Below are 16,327 nucleotides of genomic sequence, written 5' to 3'. Positions count from 1 at the left end.
AGTACAAAGTCTCAGTTATGCAGCATGACGACTGTAGTTAATAATTCTGGAGTTTATACTTGAAATTTGCTGAGAGTAGATCTTAAATGTTCTCTCCACACACTCTCTACGCAATAAAGATAACTATGCAAGGTGAGGGATATGTTCATTAGCTTAATATTGATCATCATTTCACAATGTATGCATATAACAAAAGATCATATTGGACACTGTAAATATATACAATTTCATTAATTATGCCTCAATAAAATTAGAAATGGAAAGAAAGAAAAGACAAGCTTAGACAGACTCAGAGACTTGCCCAAAATTTCACAGATGAAAACCAAATCTAATTGCAACTTTAGGACATATACTATTATCTACTTTATTGCCTCATGGCTTCTTGAGATCCTAAGCACCTAAGCCGCCAGGTTGTGAGAGCCACTCACAGTTCTGACCATTGGTCAGTGGTGCGATTTAGTCATTACAACATTGTACATTTCTGTCTATCCATTCTCATATAGCTAATGAAAGAATCAGAAGATCAGCCTGAAATCAGCTAACTGAGCTTCACTGATGGCAGTTAATTCCAACACAAATACCACAACCAACATATTAAGCATTGTCTTCTGAAAATGCTACTTTTTGAAGGACAATAAAAAAGTGACTTGGCCAGGTGCAATGGCTTACGCCTATAATCTCAGCACTTTGGGAGGCCCAGGTGGGTGGATCACGAGGTCAGGAGATAGAGACCATCCTGGCTAACACGGTGAAACCCTGTCTCTACCAAAAATACAAAATATTAGCCTTAGTAGCACACACCTGTAGTCCCAGCTACTCAGGAGGCTGAGGCAGGAGAATCGCTTGAACCTGGGACGCGGTGGTTTCAGTGAGCTGAGATCATGCCACTGCACTCCAGCCTGAGTGACAGAGCGAGACTCTGTCTCAAAAAAAAAAAAAAAAAAGTGACTTACGGCAAGTGCTGGAAAGGACACTTTTATTTTCCCATATGCAAGTTATTCCTTTTGGTATTTAACATGACGGGTAAAAGGCTTTAAAGCTTATATTATAATGAATCTCAAGTGTACTCCCAAAGACTCAAAAGGAAAAGGGTGCTTTACAAAATTTGCCTCTTTCCATTCTAAGCATTATGTATTGATTAGACATTAATTTGCAAGGAAATTGTTTTACTTGTGTTGTCTTCAAATAAAACTATTATCATGCCAAGTACAAAAGTCTGGGTTTTCTCTGGATGCTAAGGACTCATGATCCTCACATGTAAATTTAACTTGATAAGTCCTGTCTATTTTAAGATTTTAACATCAAGGTCTAGTTTGAGATTTAATTTGACAGTCTGTACCTGTCAGCTTTTGTATAGCTTACTTTCATCACAGTTCAAAAGGAGTGTGTGAAAGACTTACTTGTGGTAAGTAGGTCACCTGAGACGCATGTTATGCATGAGGAATCCTGGAATTCCTGCTACCTGGGACACTTTTCATGATTATTCAAGGAGCTTGCTCACAATTTAATAACCTTGTTGACAATACCAACCACATTGGGAAAGAATAGTTCCATACTCATTTGGGAAATCTGCTTAAGAGATATAGATTCCCCATAGAACTGATCAGAGAAAATAAACACCAACATATATGTGCTTTTTGGTAATAAAAAGAAGCGGCATGGAAGTTAGAAAGCTTCCATTCAGGAAAAAGGAGAAGTTCCAGTTGAAGGACTGCACTCTAGTCCATGCCCTCAGAAGATTTTAAGATAAGAGGTCCTTGGAAAAAGGTACCATTTAAGAAAATGTTACCAACCCATTTTCTTTAAGACCAGGCTGGTAGCCAATCACATTATGCTTCATTTATAGGATACTGTTCCTATTAATTTTGATTTTTAGTGATAACAACACACAATTGTTCCTCATCTGATTTTTCCCTCATAAAACAGCTAAGCATTTTGATCTGACTTTCTCAATAGACTGCATTCATTGTATAATAAATTAGATCAATGATTGATTACTTAATAGTAGGCCATTTTATTAAGTCAAAGAAGTGAGAAATTGACCAAGGAACAGTTCATTTTGTGTGTTATAAATGGGTACTAATCCATCCTCTATTTAGGTCTTTGGGTTCCATTACTTATGTCAAGAGACTATTTACCATCTAACAAGTTTGACCTTATCTCCATTGGTGATCTTTCAAATGTGGCTCTTTAAGGAAACCAAAATACCCAGAATGACAGGATTTGGCATACTCTGAAACAACATCAGTGACTCATTCAGACTGAGAATTATTTAACATATACTGTTCTAGGCATCATTCTTAGTGTTTTCTTATATGTTATCTCATTTAATCTTCACAATAAACCTACAGAAATACATATTATGATCAATATTTTACAAATGAACAAACTAAGGTTCAGAGAAGAAGTAAATTCTAAGACTTAGTAGTCATAAGAACCAAACCCAGGATCCCAATTCCAATCTGATGATTTTTTTTTTTCTTTTTTCCCCTGAGACAGAGTTGCCTAGGCTGGAGTGCAGTGGCGTGATCTCAGCTCACTGCAACCTCCACTTCCCGGGTTCAAGTGATTCTCCTGCCTCAGCCTCCTGAGTAGCTGGGATTACAGGCACGCACCACCACAGCTGGCTAATTTTTGTATTCTTAGTAGAGACGAGGCTTCACCATGTTGGTCAGGCTTCGAACTCTTTACCTCATGATCCACCCGCCTTGGCCTCCCAAAGTGCTGGGATTACAGGCACAAGCCCCTACGCCCGGCCCCTCTGTGGATTTTAACAATTCTATTCATCCTACCACTTCTGCTGTATACTTTAGGCTTCTAGCATCACCCTTGTGAGTTAAAATATTAACTCATCTCCCCATTCCTCCAAGAAGTCTGATGTAAATTCCAGATTTGGAGGATTTTTTATTTTTTTGGTGATATGGTCAGAAATAAAGCGAAAGTCCAGGTACATTTTGGTAACATAAATAACTCTTCTATTCAGAACAAAACCAAGATGGTTCAACATACAAAATAAGGTTTTCAAAATCAATCAATAAATATTCATTGATAATTGAGTAATGTGGATGAAGAAAGAGCAATAATATATGACTTATATTCTCAATCAATTTGAGAAGACAAAACAGTTCAGGTGAAAAGAACAACTAACAATGCAAGGCTTTGTATCACAAGGGCAAAGTGGACTAAACAACTCAGTGCTAGAGGGATTCACAATAAGTAAAGATTCCTTTGAGCTAGGTTGGTAATGATTTTCAGCAGGGCTGTATAAATGTAAGTCGCAACTTCAGTAGTAGAGAGGGTGTATCACTTCTAAGGAAGGAGAAAGCAATGGGATTGGAGGACAGTGAGAATACCAATAGAGACATTCATTGCTTAGTGAGCCTTGAAGGTAAGGTAGGACTTGGAGAGGGCTTCGCTGGACAGTCCAGAAAACACTGGATGCAATCAATGAGACTCTTAAGTTCAGGCATCAGCCTCTGTGTTCAGGCAAAGTCCATTCCTGCCACTCATCACACTGCGGAATTTAGAGGAGAAGCCTAATTTTCCTCAGAAGCCCCCAATGCATGATTTGCTCTTTCAACTAAGAAGCCTGCTCTTTCATTAGGCTGCAGTGCAGAGATTTATCAAATTCTCCCCTTAGCTTTGTTCAGTCACTTCAGGATGAATCCTGCACATCCAGAGGATCTTTATACTTACTCTCAGGGTTCACACCCTCTCTTTTAGCACTTTATCTGGAGTTGAAAGAAGCAGATGTCACTGACTCCATGCCCAGCATGGAAGTGATCTGTGCTCTGGTAGCTGAGATACCAATTCACCTGGGATAGTCCCAGTGGATTCTGTTGTGCTGAGCATCCACTGTTTTAACAGTAAGTGTTATAGTCACCCGTGTTATAGTCCTAACTACCATTCAACGTGGAAGCATGGGCTCAGAGAACCACTTTAGTCCTTTATCTCATAAAACAGATCTACATTTCTGCTACTGTTCATGGGGACATCATGCCATGGGCCAAAAATCCCCACTTCTCCTAGGAGTATGGATTTGGGGAAGGCCTAAAACTATTGGAAACTCCTCCTTAATCTAAAACCATTTAAACAGCCACCTGGCTGATGGTAACAGCAAATTATCCAGATAGTGTGACACTTCACAGTACATCATACTTTTCAAAGAGCACCACTAACACATCAGTTACTCAGTGTTGAGTGCCTGGCATTGCCACCCAGTGAACCGTTTCCTCTTTACAATGCTCAGAAACGACTTGAGAGGCACATTAAGCAAATATCAGACATAAATATTACCTTAAGCAAACAATGGGAGGAAAGAATACAGAATACGTTAGAAGCAGCTTCCTGCTACACAGCTGTTCCAAGGCAAACACACTACAGTGTCCTGGCAGAGTATGCACTCAACAAATAATGTTTCCTTTTCCCAGGCTCTAATTAAAAATTCTTTTGCCACTTAAGTACATGTTTAATTTAAAGGGCTCCGAGTTGGGTTTCTCCCCTGCTCAGCTCAGAGACAAAACATGCAGGACAAACAGGCAGGGAATCCCGCTGAACATCTGTTTCTGGCTGGGGTGACAGTTCACGAAGATCATTTAGAACTCAATTTAAAAGTGTGAAAATGTATTGAGCAACTGCTGTGTTTTGAACATGATATAGTACCCGACCAAGATAGAGTTCACTAACAAGGTTGCACTTCACCAGGACAGGTAAGACGGGTACAAAAAGCAAAACAGAATCTAGCAGATACCCTAAAAGGACTAGAAACAAAGTGCAATGGAAACACAAAGGAAGGAAAGACTAGTTCTGATTTAGTGGGTGGTAAGGACTTCATGGAGGTATGAGGTATTGTTTATCATCATCATTATCATAACAACATTAACTGCTATTATAGAGGGCTTATTATGACCCCATAACTACTCTAAATACTGTAAATGTATTTTACTCTAAATTAATCAAACTTGACCTTGAAGGAGGGTGTAATTGAGAGAAATAGAAATGGAGAAGAAAGGATTTTCCAAGTGGCAAGAGCAGACTAATGAAAGGCATGATGTCAGGAGGCATTCAGGAAATAGTAACTACTGTCATCGCTATTTGTCAGACTTTGGAATATGTAAGGAATTAAAGGAGACAAGGCTTGAAGCAGAAGTTGGTGCCCTAAATATCACAGTGAGAAATCTGAGATCTGTTCAGTAGGCACTGAGGTTCCATTAAAGCAATGACACTTAACCGTAGGTCTATATCAAAATCCCTGGGTGGGGGTGGGGGGATGAGGTTCTCAAAATACTCATGCGTTATTTCTGGAAACTGACTGAGGAATTCTTATTTGCAGCCCAAGAATCTTCACTTTTTCAGAACTCCTCGGCAATTTTCATGAACATCCCTTGGAGAACCACTGAAAGGCTTCTCTTCTGGGAACTATCACGATTAAATCTGAGTTTTGAAAGACTTAAGCAGCCATGTGGAGGATGACTGGGTAGGGCACAGCCAGATAGCTGGGTACTGAGTTAGTAAACCCCTGCAACAGGAAGTGAAATGTAAGGGGACTTGATGGGGGGTGCCTGTGGGCATGTTCTGCTGAGGTGAATGTGTATCAGGGTCAGAATCAACAGGGCCTGTGCATTGACCAGATGAGAAGAGGGAATAAGAGATGACTCTGATATTTAAGCTTATGGTGGGAGGATGGTACTGTTCTGGATTGAGATTGGAAAGATAGAAAAAGGATCATATTTGAGGGCAAAAATAATGAGTATAGTTTTAAGCATACTAAATTTGAGATGGTAATAGGTGATTTTAGGTGAGTTGAATCACAAATATACATGTAGATAATCAGAAATGTTTATCTAGAACTTGGATGTCCTGTGTTGCTTGACTGTGCCAATAGAATATGACCATATATATAGTCATGTTCTCTAGACTATCTCTTCCAAATATTCTGAAATGAGGTGGAGTATCTGGCTCATTCAAATTTTGTTTTGTTGATTTGAATAAGTGAGAATGTAGAAAGGATTCTCATAAATAATATTTTAGGAAGGGCCGGACGATGGCTAATGCCTGTGATTCTAGCACTTTGGGAGGCCAAGGCGGGTGGATCACCTGAGATCAGGAGTTCAATGCCAGCCTGACCAACATGGTGAAAGCCTGTCTCTACTAAAAAATATAAAAATTAGCTGGGCGTGGTGGCATGCACCTGTAATCCCAGCTACTCAGAAGGCTGAGACAGGAGAACCACTTGAAACCAGGAGGTGGAGCCTGCGGTGAGCCAAGATCATGCCACTGCACTCCAGCGTGGGTGGCAGAGTGAGACTGTCTCAAAGCAAAACAAAAAAATTTTAAAAACATTTTAGGAAGCCTTTCATTCAAGGGTAAGGGAAAGAAGAGGAGTGACAGTGGGGCCTGAGAAAATGCTGCAGGACAAGGAGCCACAAGAATGCAAAGGCAGCAAAGACACAGAAAAATAATTTCAGCAGGGAAGGAGATTCTTCAGTGTTCAATGCTTCTGAATTGTTAAAAAGGGTAAGAGAATTAACTGGTTAAGAATTAACCGGCTAATTAGGTTGTAAAGGATAGAAGCTGACTGTCACTAGCTTAGACAGAAAGAAAAAAGGGAATTTAAGGCCAGTACCTAAAGGAGGATTCTGGGAGAACTCACAGAGAGTTAGCGGAGGAGATGGACAACCAAGGTTCGGGAAGGATAGGAACCAGGGCAGCTCTGGGGGCCTCCTAGGAATCTATGACCCCTCTCCCAGCGTGGTGCAGCCACTAACACAGCTCTGCTCCAGAAAATTCTGCACCTCTCCAGTTCATGCTCCAAATCTCAGGAGAGAGAAGTAACCTAGCTTGAGTGTGTGTCTCTCTTTTAACTATGGCCAGGGAGCAATGTCAGCAAAGCCAGGCATTCACCCCTTTTTGGGGTCTAGCACTAGACCCCAGGGAGAAGAGATCACTGAAAGTTAGTACTACTCCAAGAAGCAAGTTCTACTGGAGTATGGAACTTGTAGGAGCCAGTTTGCAAGGTGTTGATACATGGAAGAGGGCAATGATGCATGACAATGCTGTTTCCAGTCCCTCGACCATGAAAAGAAAGTAGCCTGAGAGTTGCAGACTTGAGGGTAGGGTTTTGGGGGCAGTGGAGACTTAACTACATCTGTAGACTGAAGCTGGATCCAGTGGAATAATAAATTAACATATAAGAAGTAAAGGAGGCAATTAATGGCACAGAGACCAAGGTGATGACCAAAGATTTCAGTCAACAACATACCGAATAGAAGGGATCCTGAGAAACTTCATGGAGTTACCTGTATATTATAAAGAAGATAAGACGAATGTCAAAAAGCAGGGAGATTGGATAGTTGCTCTCTGTACATAGCTGTGTCAGTAAAGTGACCAGAATAACTTGAGATGCTTGCACAAGGAGAAAAAGTGAAATCAACAGGCTACAAATCGAAGCGGAGATTCACAAAAACTCTTTAGAGAGGAAAAACTGGCCTGTGGGCTTGCGAAAGTTTTCTATAACCGAGATAGATATATTAACTTGACTAAGCAAAGAATGCATACATTAAAAAGTGATTTTGTGACTTGGGGATAGAAAAAGCAGGAAAAGTTACCAAAGCAAATGTTAGTAATTTCCATCGTAGCACTGTCCTAGAGAGGCTGTGACCTGGCTGGTATTTCCAGTTCTGTGGGCCAGAAACTTTCTTCCCTGAAGCCATTAAACAGTCAACTTTCTTAGCTTGTATTCTGCATTCAGGACAACCTTCTTCTTGATTATGGTTAAGCTAATATCTTAAGGAAGATTGTGTTTGTCAAATAGACCTATGCAGTAATTTCTTCTGAAGGAATAAATTAAATGGTTTCTGATTTTGATTGGACTTTTCATGGCACTTGGCGCTGATCATAAGGACTCCAGAATTCTTACAGTAATTTATTATTGAAAATTAATAAACTGATGCCATGGTTGGAGCAGACACTGCTAATTGCCTATCTAATATCTGTGTTTAGTAACACACTGTCACCACTGGCCCATACATGGCCCTCTTTTATTGATTGATTGCATTAAATTATTGAAAAATAAAAGTAATAAAAATTTAAAACTACAAATAAAAGATACACTGGTTTGTATTCGCTCTTGTAAGCTTGATTATTGTGCAGAACTAACACCTGAGATAAGTGTTTCTTTCTATGACTGAATAAAATTACAGTTCCTGGCCTGCATGGGTAATTTCAGGTCATGATGCTACTTTGGGAGGCCTGTGAGAGGTCGTTAGTGGTCTCTTCCTGGTATATGTGCCCTTGACATCATTGTTTGTGTTCTAGCCACTGTAGAAGAACATTGATCTTTCTATACTGGCCATTTGGATCAAAGGAAATTGTTGGTAGAACAAACACAACTTGTACAACTTTTATTCCCAGTAAAGAAATTCAATTTTTGACTTTTGTTCATCTGCTTCTATACTAGGGGAAATTAGTTGATTAGCTTTCAGAGGTGCAAAAACTAAAAACAGGTGATAGTAAGCTTTAACTATGTGCCATGTAAGAACTCTGCATCTATGTGCATTATCTCATTGAGCCACAATAACTGTCCAGCATCTAGTAAGAATAAACTCCCAGTGGGTCTCAGCCCTGTCTCTGGCCTGCGTACGAAATCTTTTGAGTTTACCCAGCAATGACCTCTGTTTCCCACTGTACCCCTGATCTTGATCTTTCTTTTTTCAGTGCATTTCACAGATCCATTTATTCATGCCACGAAGTAAGCGATACTTAGACACGTGTACAGTCTAACACAGCTTGCTTAAATTTACAGGCTGACTGATGTTTCATCTCATGTGTATGCCAGGTAAAGCTGATTAGTGATGACCATGAGCAGGCGCCAGAACTTTCAAAGCTTTACTTCTTTTATTAGCAGTCTGGATTTTATGAACGGTGAGGTTCATCAGCCCCATTCTGACCCAAATATCCTGGTAAACTTGGTATAGTAGAGCTTCATGGGGATCCACACATTTTTAATAATACTTTGAAGCATCTATACCTTTTTCCCACACCTGCGCGAACCTTGCCTCGTCCTCTGTGCACAGCAGCACCATAGCCCGGGGCGTGTCCTCCTTGACTGTAATTACTTGATGCTTCCATGTCCTCCTGGGCTATAATTACTCCTACCATCACAGCATTCTGGGTGATTACTCAGCCATGTTCAGGCCAGAGCACAGGTGGGTAGCAACTATCCTGGCAACAGCCCACAAAACCAGTATCCCCTCCGGGCTTGCCCCAAACTTTCTAGAGGGGAATCATTCACCTCACTCTTGCACCTCTTCCTGTTACTCTCACGCTCAATGTGGGTCTATATCCACACTTCCTTCTGTAGATCAGGAGCACCAGATTTGTAGTATCTGAACTATGTCAAGTACCCCAGTTTCTCTTTTCTACCTCCTGCCCCATTGGAATAGCTACTTTCTTAGTGCTCTCTCACCATCCAAAGAGTACATCTTCTGTGAAAATCATCCCAGTAGTGTTTGTCTTGGTTTGCTAGAAATTTCCTTAGAAAGAGATATTTAGTTTCCTTCTAAATGTGGCTTACTATTACAGTATTATTATTAGTATTATTATTATTACTAAAATGATGATGGTGATGTCTGTTCATCATCAGGCCTTTAATAATTTTCTTTGAATGCTATTTTTGTCTTCTGGAGGAGCCTGCCTGATCAGATGAAAACAGGAAAGGAGTCAAATATTACCATGATCTAGGTGACCAACTTGTCCCAATTTACCCAGGACTTCTCTGGTTTTAGCACCGAAAGTCCTTCATCCTCGGACGCTCCCCTATCCAGAATAAACTGGAGCAGCTGGGCATACTACCACCTCTAAAGAAAAGACCACCTAAGATAAAGATAAAGAAAAGTGAACTTAAGATAATCCTAGAATCACCACTGTCATTAACTGAAAAGTCTTTTCTAAGGAGATTTTTACTCTCTTATTATTATATGTGATATATTTAATATATATTATATTTAATATCTATATCTCCAATAGGATCAGAGAGTGAAATATATATTATATAACAGCTATAATAATAAATTTATTGAATGCTTGCTACATTCTAGGCAATAAGTTAATGCAGCAACTCTGTGAAGTCAGTATTTTTAATTCTAATTTTCAGATAAAGAAAGTGAAATTCAGAATAGTTAGCAAACTCCCACAACTAGACTTAAACCCAGACATCTAATGATTTATGGATTTAATATTTTATTGTAGGTAAAAAGAGAAAGAGCTGCAACAGTTGGATATCTGAGTAAAGCAAAGGTATAGTTCCATTGCCATTTATCTGGACAAAAGCAAATATCTTAATCTTTGTCAAGATGAAATTGTCAAGATACTGACAATTTATTCTATAAGTTACAACCAAGGTAATTATTTTGGTAAGCTTAGGAGGATACTCCCTTCACACAAAGTCCAACCTTAAATCACATCATTTTAAGGGTGAAATACTAGAAGCATTCTATTAAAGTCGGCAAGAAGACATGCTTGCTATCATTGTTATTCAATTACATCCTAGAAGTTTTAGGCTCTAAAATAAAAATTTTCAAAATGTTAAATAAATAAATATTAGGTGTCAGTATAATTATTACTTGCAAATCATGATTGCCTACCCAGAAAAACTAAAAAACTCCGATGAAAAACAGCTAGAACCAATAAAAGACTTTACATACATATCCAGAAGAATGTGCTTCCAAAATTATTAACCTCTGGCAATTTCTAGTTGAGTATTATAGGAGAATTTTATTTTCCTTTTTTTCTCATGAAAATGACATGCTAGGGATTAGAGAGGGGCCAAAATAAATGTCCTGAGATATTTATTACATATCTCAGTGGTAAATTACATTTGAGCTACTGAGCATCGGGCTCATTGGGAAAAAGAGGCATAAGCATTTAGGATATCCAGTCCTCTGAAGGGTGGCTGGGGAGTTCTGTTGCCTGAACTGGAGGTAGAATTGGCCCTTTTGTGTCCCAGAAACAGGAGACTGCTAGACCCAGAAGAGGCCCTAGGGGAAAAAAATGGTTGCAGTTTTGGGTCTGAAAGATGGTAGACACCTGACCCCCCCTAACTCACACATCCATAATTGGTCCAGCACCCTGAAGGAGTGGCACGGTGGGAGATGATGCACAGGGGAACTGTATTCAGAGAGATCATATACTTCATTGACAAACTTGGGACAGTTCTTGAGATTGGAAAAGGACCCTTTTAACAATTATCCCAGGTATAAACTGAGGCGGTCCTGGGTCAACAAGCACATGCGGTCACACTTGTGAATGCACCTGGGGCCAATGTCAGGAACTGGGTTGTGGCTTGCCTAGGCTAGCTGCCACTCTGCAGTGGTGCTCCCTCTCGTGGCTCAGCTGACATTGTGGGATAAGATTGCTGGTGACCTTAGGAGTGTCAGTTTCTATCTTCTGGAGGCATTGTTTGCTGATGCTTGGGTTGCTATGAGACTTGGAGACTGGGGCTTGGGCTCCATATTGCAGGAAAAACTGTAACATAGATATATGTGTATCTATACACACATATATATTTAATATATATACTTAAATAGTGAGATATACTTGTCTATATTTTTTAACTTTCATCTGAGAACATATTTCTATAATAATAGTACACAACTTCCCCAGGCCACACCAGCCTGTGGGTTCCAATAAGGCCATCTTGTTATGAATTCCCAAAGTTTCCTGGCTCATTTTCCCACATGCCATGTGCCCCTAGTCCCTGAGCCTCATCAGGAGGTGTCACATGTGCTTAACTCACTCCGCAATCTGAGCAACTCCTAACTCCTCCCCCCATCAGCATCCAGCATCCCTACCACTGTCCTGCCAAGCACGGAATCCCCAGGCTGCTAAGGCTGAACGTTATTGGAAACTGGTAACTGTGAGAACCAGTGGTTTCCTATGGGCAACAGGTATGGGAAGTAAAACTTACTTTTTAACTGTATGCTCTGTTGCACCTTTGGAAATGTCATCTCATGCATTTATAGCATTCTTTCAGACATAGTAATACTTAAAAAGGGAAGAAAAGCAGTATGAGTAGCTGTTTAGGAGCCAGCTATGTAGCTCCCTGGTTTTTATGTTATATTCTGATTGAAGAAGACAAACTAAGCAGGGCTGCCTGTGGATTACTGTGTTCCAGAAACAGCCCTGCCATTTTACTTCTCAGTCCTTTCTCTGCTTAGAACCAAGGCAAGCATTCAGGGGCCAGGGGCCAGGGGACAGAGTCAAATACCAGCCATGGCCCATAATTCCCACTTCCTTCTGATGGTTAAAGGCTTCGTACCAAGATGAGTCAAGCTCACTCTGCCTGGGGTCTCCACTTTAGCCCCTAAAAAAAAGACTTCAATAGGTTACCCCAAACTCAACACAGTCTCAAGAAGAATGAGCCACCAACAGGGAACCCAATGAAGGGTTAGCATAGGTCTAAGAGGGGAAAAGTTATTTTTTAAAAAGATAAACGCTCTGAGAAATACCAACTATAACTGAAAATTGTTCTTAAAACCCTGTAAAGGGCTCTTGACTAAACCATTAATATTCATAACCAAACTCCTCCTCTCCTGGGCAGGGTAGTTCAGCCACAAGCATGTATTTATGTAGTTAGTGTTATGGTTACAGAAGTGGCCCAGGAAAGATTTAGTTCTTTATTACAAGAGGGGACTTGTGATCCCTGTGAAACCTCTGAGAAGTTGGGTAGTATCAAGAGCCATGCACATTTATAAGAGTGCCTGGCACACAGCAAATGCTTAACACATGTCAGCTTTTTAAATTATTGTTGTAGTTGTTTCTATAAATTCAAGTGACTTAGAATGTCAAAAACTAAAATTGTTTTTTTAAAAACTGGAGTTATTTATCTCAGAAGAGTAATGACAATATCTCAAGGCCATATGTCATAATTTTAGCAATAATTACTCTCTGCAGAACGGCAGGATCCGCTGCTTTTGGAAGATTCTCAAACACTATTCAAGAGGAACGATGATTTAGATCATATGGGCTTTGCTGTCACCTAGTGGAAAATTTGATTATTATAAACAATTCTCAATAACAAACTCATTGTAACCTACCGAACCAAATGGTCAAGTTTCAGTGATTGCCAGCTGGCTTCCGTTGGCTTACATTCTACTGTTAATCACAATACCAAGCCTCTGGTGATAGTCCATCTCTCTGTGGATGCACTTGTTTCTGTTTCTGTTATTTTTAAATTCAAGACAGCAAATCCTGTGTGAGCTGCCTCATTAGAAGCCAGCAGTTGCAGAGAACATTCTTGGCAACTGCCAGGTCTCCTGGTCACTGGAATATTACCGGATCCTAAGAGCAGAGGGACACACAAACAAAAAACACCTCAAAAAAGCTACCTAATCGCGAGTCCTTTTTTAAAGTGTTTTCATATATTCTCCTACTTTATTATATGGAGTGCATTTTTTTCATTTTAAAGATGAGGACATTGCTGCTCAGAAAGGATAACACAGTCAGGAAGTCAAGCAAAAAAACACAAGAAATCAAAGCTGTCTTCCAACTCCAAATTCAGAACTCTACCTAAGTCAATATCCTGCCTACCAGGATCCTGTGGTTGGCTCATCAGAAATATTAGGAAAGAGGCTAACAGTTTGGTTTCTTTTGAGAGAGGTCAAGACAGAAGACAAGGCCCTGGGGTTCATAGGCCACTGGGTGGGAAGATACATTCTTTCCCTACGCAGGGTTAGTCCCACCATTCTACCCAGATCTCCTGCCTTCTGGTTCCTCTGGGCTCTTGCTAATGTAACTATCGCCCTTTCCGATTCTCTAACCTCCCCCTCTCCATGGGCAAATCCCTTCTAGCTCTAAAGACCAAAACCAAAAATCTTCCTTCATCTGTATTTCTCTCCTGCCCTTCCAAATAGACTTATCGGAAGGTATATTCTTATCACATTTCACTTCCACAATTACTTTTTGTTTTTGTTTTTGAGACAGTGTCTAGCTCTGTCACCCAGGCTGGAATGCAGTGGCACAACCACAGCTCACTGCAACCTCCACCTCCCAGGCTCAAGAGATTTTCCCACCTTAGCCTCTCGAGTAGCTGGGACTGCAGACACACACCACCACCAAACCTGGCTAGGTTTGTATTTTTAGTAGAGATGGGGTTTGCCATGTTGCCCATGCTGGTCTTGAACTCCTGAACTCAAAGATATCTGCCTGCCTTGGCCTCCCAAAGTGCTGGGATTACAGGTCTCAGCCACTGTGTCAGGCTTACACAATTACTTTTTTTTTTTTTTTTAGATGGAGTCTTGCTGTGTTGCCCAGGCTGGACTGCAGTGGCACCACCTCAGCTCTCTGCAACTTCCACCTCCTGGGTTCAAGACATTCTCCTGCCTCAGCCTCCCAAGTAGCTGGGACTACAGGTGCCTGCAACCATGCCCGGCTAATTTTTGTATTTTTAGTAGAGATGGGGTTTTACCATGTTGGCTAGGCTGGTCTCAAACTTCTGACCTCAAGTGATCTGCCTACCTCAGCCTCCCAAACTGGTGGGATTACAGGCGTGAGCTACCACACTTGGCCACACAACTACTCTTTAATGAACCCTGGTGTGGTTTCACCACCAATCCCACTCCTCAACTCCCTCTCCCTGGAAGTCATTCAGGTTACCAAGGACCACCTACTTGCCAAATCCAGGGGACTTTACGGTTGTCTGCTTTACTCCTTGGGACATTTCAGGCTGTGGACCATGGTCTCCTTATGAAATGTATCCTTCCACAGCTGCTGAGCCGTGGTTCCCCTTGGTTCTCCCACCATTCACTCTTAGTCTCCTTTACAGTTGCCACTCTTGTTCTCCAAGCTCCCTCCAGGAGAGCTCTCAAGGGAGTAATATCAGTCGATTCCATGTCTTTGGCTTGGACCTCTTCCCTGAGCTCCCAACACATTGGATCTCTCGAGACACATTGGATCTCAAAGACACTGCGTCAAATTGCACCCATCATCTTCACCCAAACCTCCTTCTCCACCAGCTGCCCATACCAGGTAACTAAAAGTTATCAACAGGAAAATGTAATAGTGACAAAATTAGTGGAAAATCCCTGGGCTTAAAGGGAGAATACTTTTTTAATGCCATTTAGTTGGGGAGAGAGAATCACCTAAAGATTTTCAAATCTGTTTTATCTTTTTATTTTGTAAAAGTTTCACATGTATAGAAACATTGCTAAATTAGGACAATAAATTGTCATATATCCTTCACTGAGATTTGCCAATTGTTAATACGTTACCACACTGGCTTTATCTCTTTCCACTTATAACTATGTTATTATTGTTGCTGTGTTATTGTTGTTGCTCTTAAAAGATAAATACTAAAGTATTTAGGGCCTAATGAAGGAGCCTAGAAGTAATGCAACCCGAGTTACAATGAACACACCTAGTACCTAGATCTTGATACCTACATATAATTCCCCTTTAAAAATAGCTCATTCAAAAATATAACCGAAGCGCATTCACTCCTAATACTTTAGTATTTGCCTTTTAAGAACAGGGACATTGTTTTACATGGAGCAATGATTGTTCCAAAAATTTAATGATGATACAATAATACTATTTTGGAATATGCAATCTATATACAAATTGTATCAGTTGTCCTAGCAATATCCCTAATAGCAATGTGTTTTTTGTTTTGTTTTGTTTTTTTCTCATCAGACATTCAATAAAGAATCATGCTTTTCATTCAGTTATAATCGTTCTTCAATGACCTTTAATCTGGAATGGCTCCACAGCCTTTCTTTCTTTCTTTCTTTCTTTTTTTTTTTTTTTTTTTTTGAGAGGAGTTTCACTCTTATTGCCCAGGCTGGAGTACAATGGCGTGATCTCAGCTCACTGCAACCTCAGCCTCCCATGTTCAAGAGATTCTGCTGCCTCAGCCGTCCGAGTAGCTGGGATTACAGGCATGCACCACCATGCCCTGCTAATTTTCTATTTTTAGTAGAGACAGGGTTTCTCCATATTGGCTAGGCTGGTCTCAAACTCCTGACCTTGTGATCTGCCCACCTTGGCCTCCCAAAGTGCTGGGATTACAGGCGTGAGCCACCATGCCTGGCCTTTCTTTTTCTCTTCTGACATTGATATTTTTGAAACATTCAGACCAGTTGCCTTGTGGCTTATCCTTCAATTTGAGATTGACTTGTAGTTTCCTCATAATTAAGTTGAGGCTATACATTTTGGGCAGGAATATTACATAAGTGATGTTGTATTCTTAGCCTCTCTTATCAGGAATCATAAGATATCAGTTTGTCCCATTGTTGGTGGTCACTTAGCTACAGTGTTATCTATTATGTAGAAG

General features: G+C 40.4%; 2 protein-coding genes across 3 annotated transcripts in view; both read right to left on the bottom strand.

The window, feature by feature from the left end:
• Nucleotides 1–16,327, bottom strand: part of SLC36A4 (solute carrier family 36 member 4) — a 221,826-nt gene that overhangs the window by 67,878 nt on the left and 137,621 nt on the right. The gene's annotated exons all lie outside the window — the stretch shown is intronic.
• On the bottom strand, nucleotides 6,256–9,972 carry LOC110741265 (ATP synthase subunit ATP5MPL, mitochondrial). Its single transcript, XM_031653047.1, is given in 2 exon segments — nucleotides 6,256–8,965; nucleotides 8,968–9,972. Coding segments are annotated over 2 exon segments (174 nt in total). The 5' UTR covers nucleotides 9,023–9,972; the 3' UTR covers nucleotides 6,256–8,846.

The sequence above is a fragment of the Papio anubis genome, chromosome 12 (assembly GCF_008728515.1).
Source record: "Papio anubis isolate 15944 chromosome 12, Panubis1.0, whole genome shotgun sequence".
NCBI classification, from domain to species: Eukaryota; Metazoa; Chordata; class Mammalia; order Primates; family Cercopithecidae; genus Papio; species Papio anubis.
This window is presented reverse-complemented; position numbering and strand designations above follow the sequence as displayed.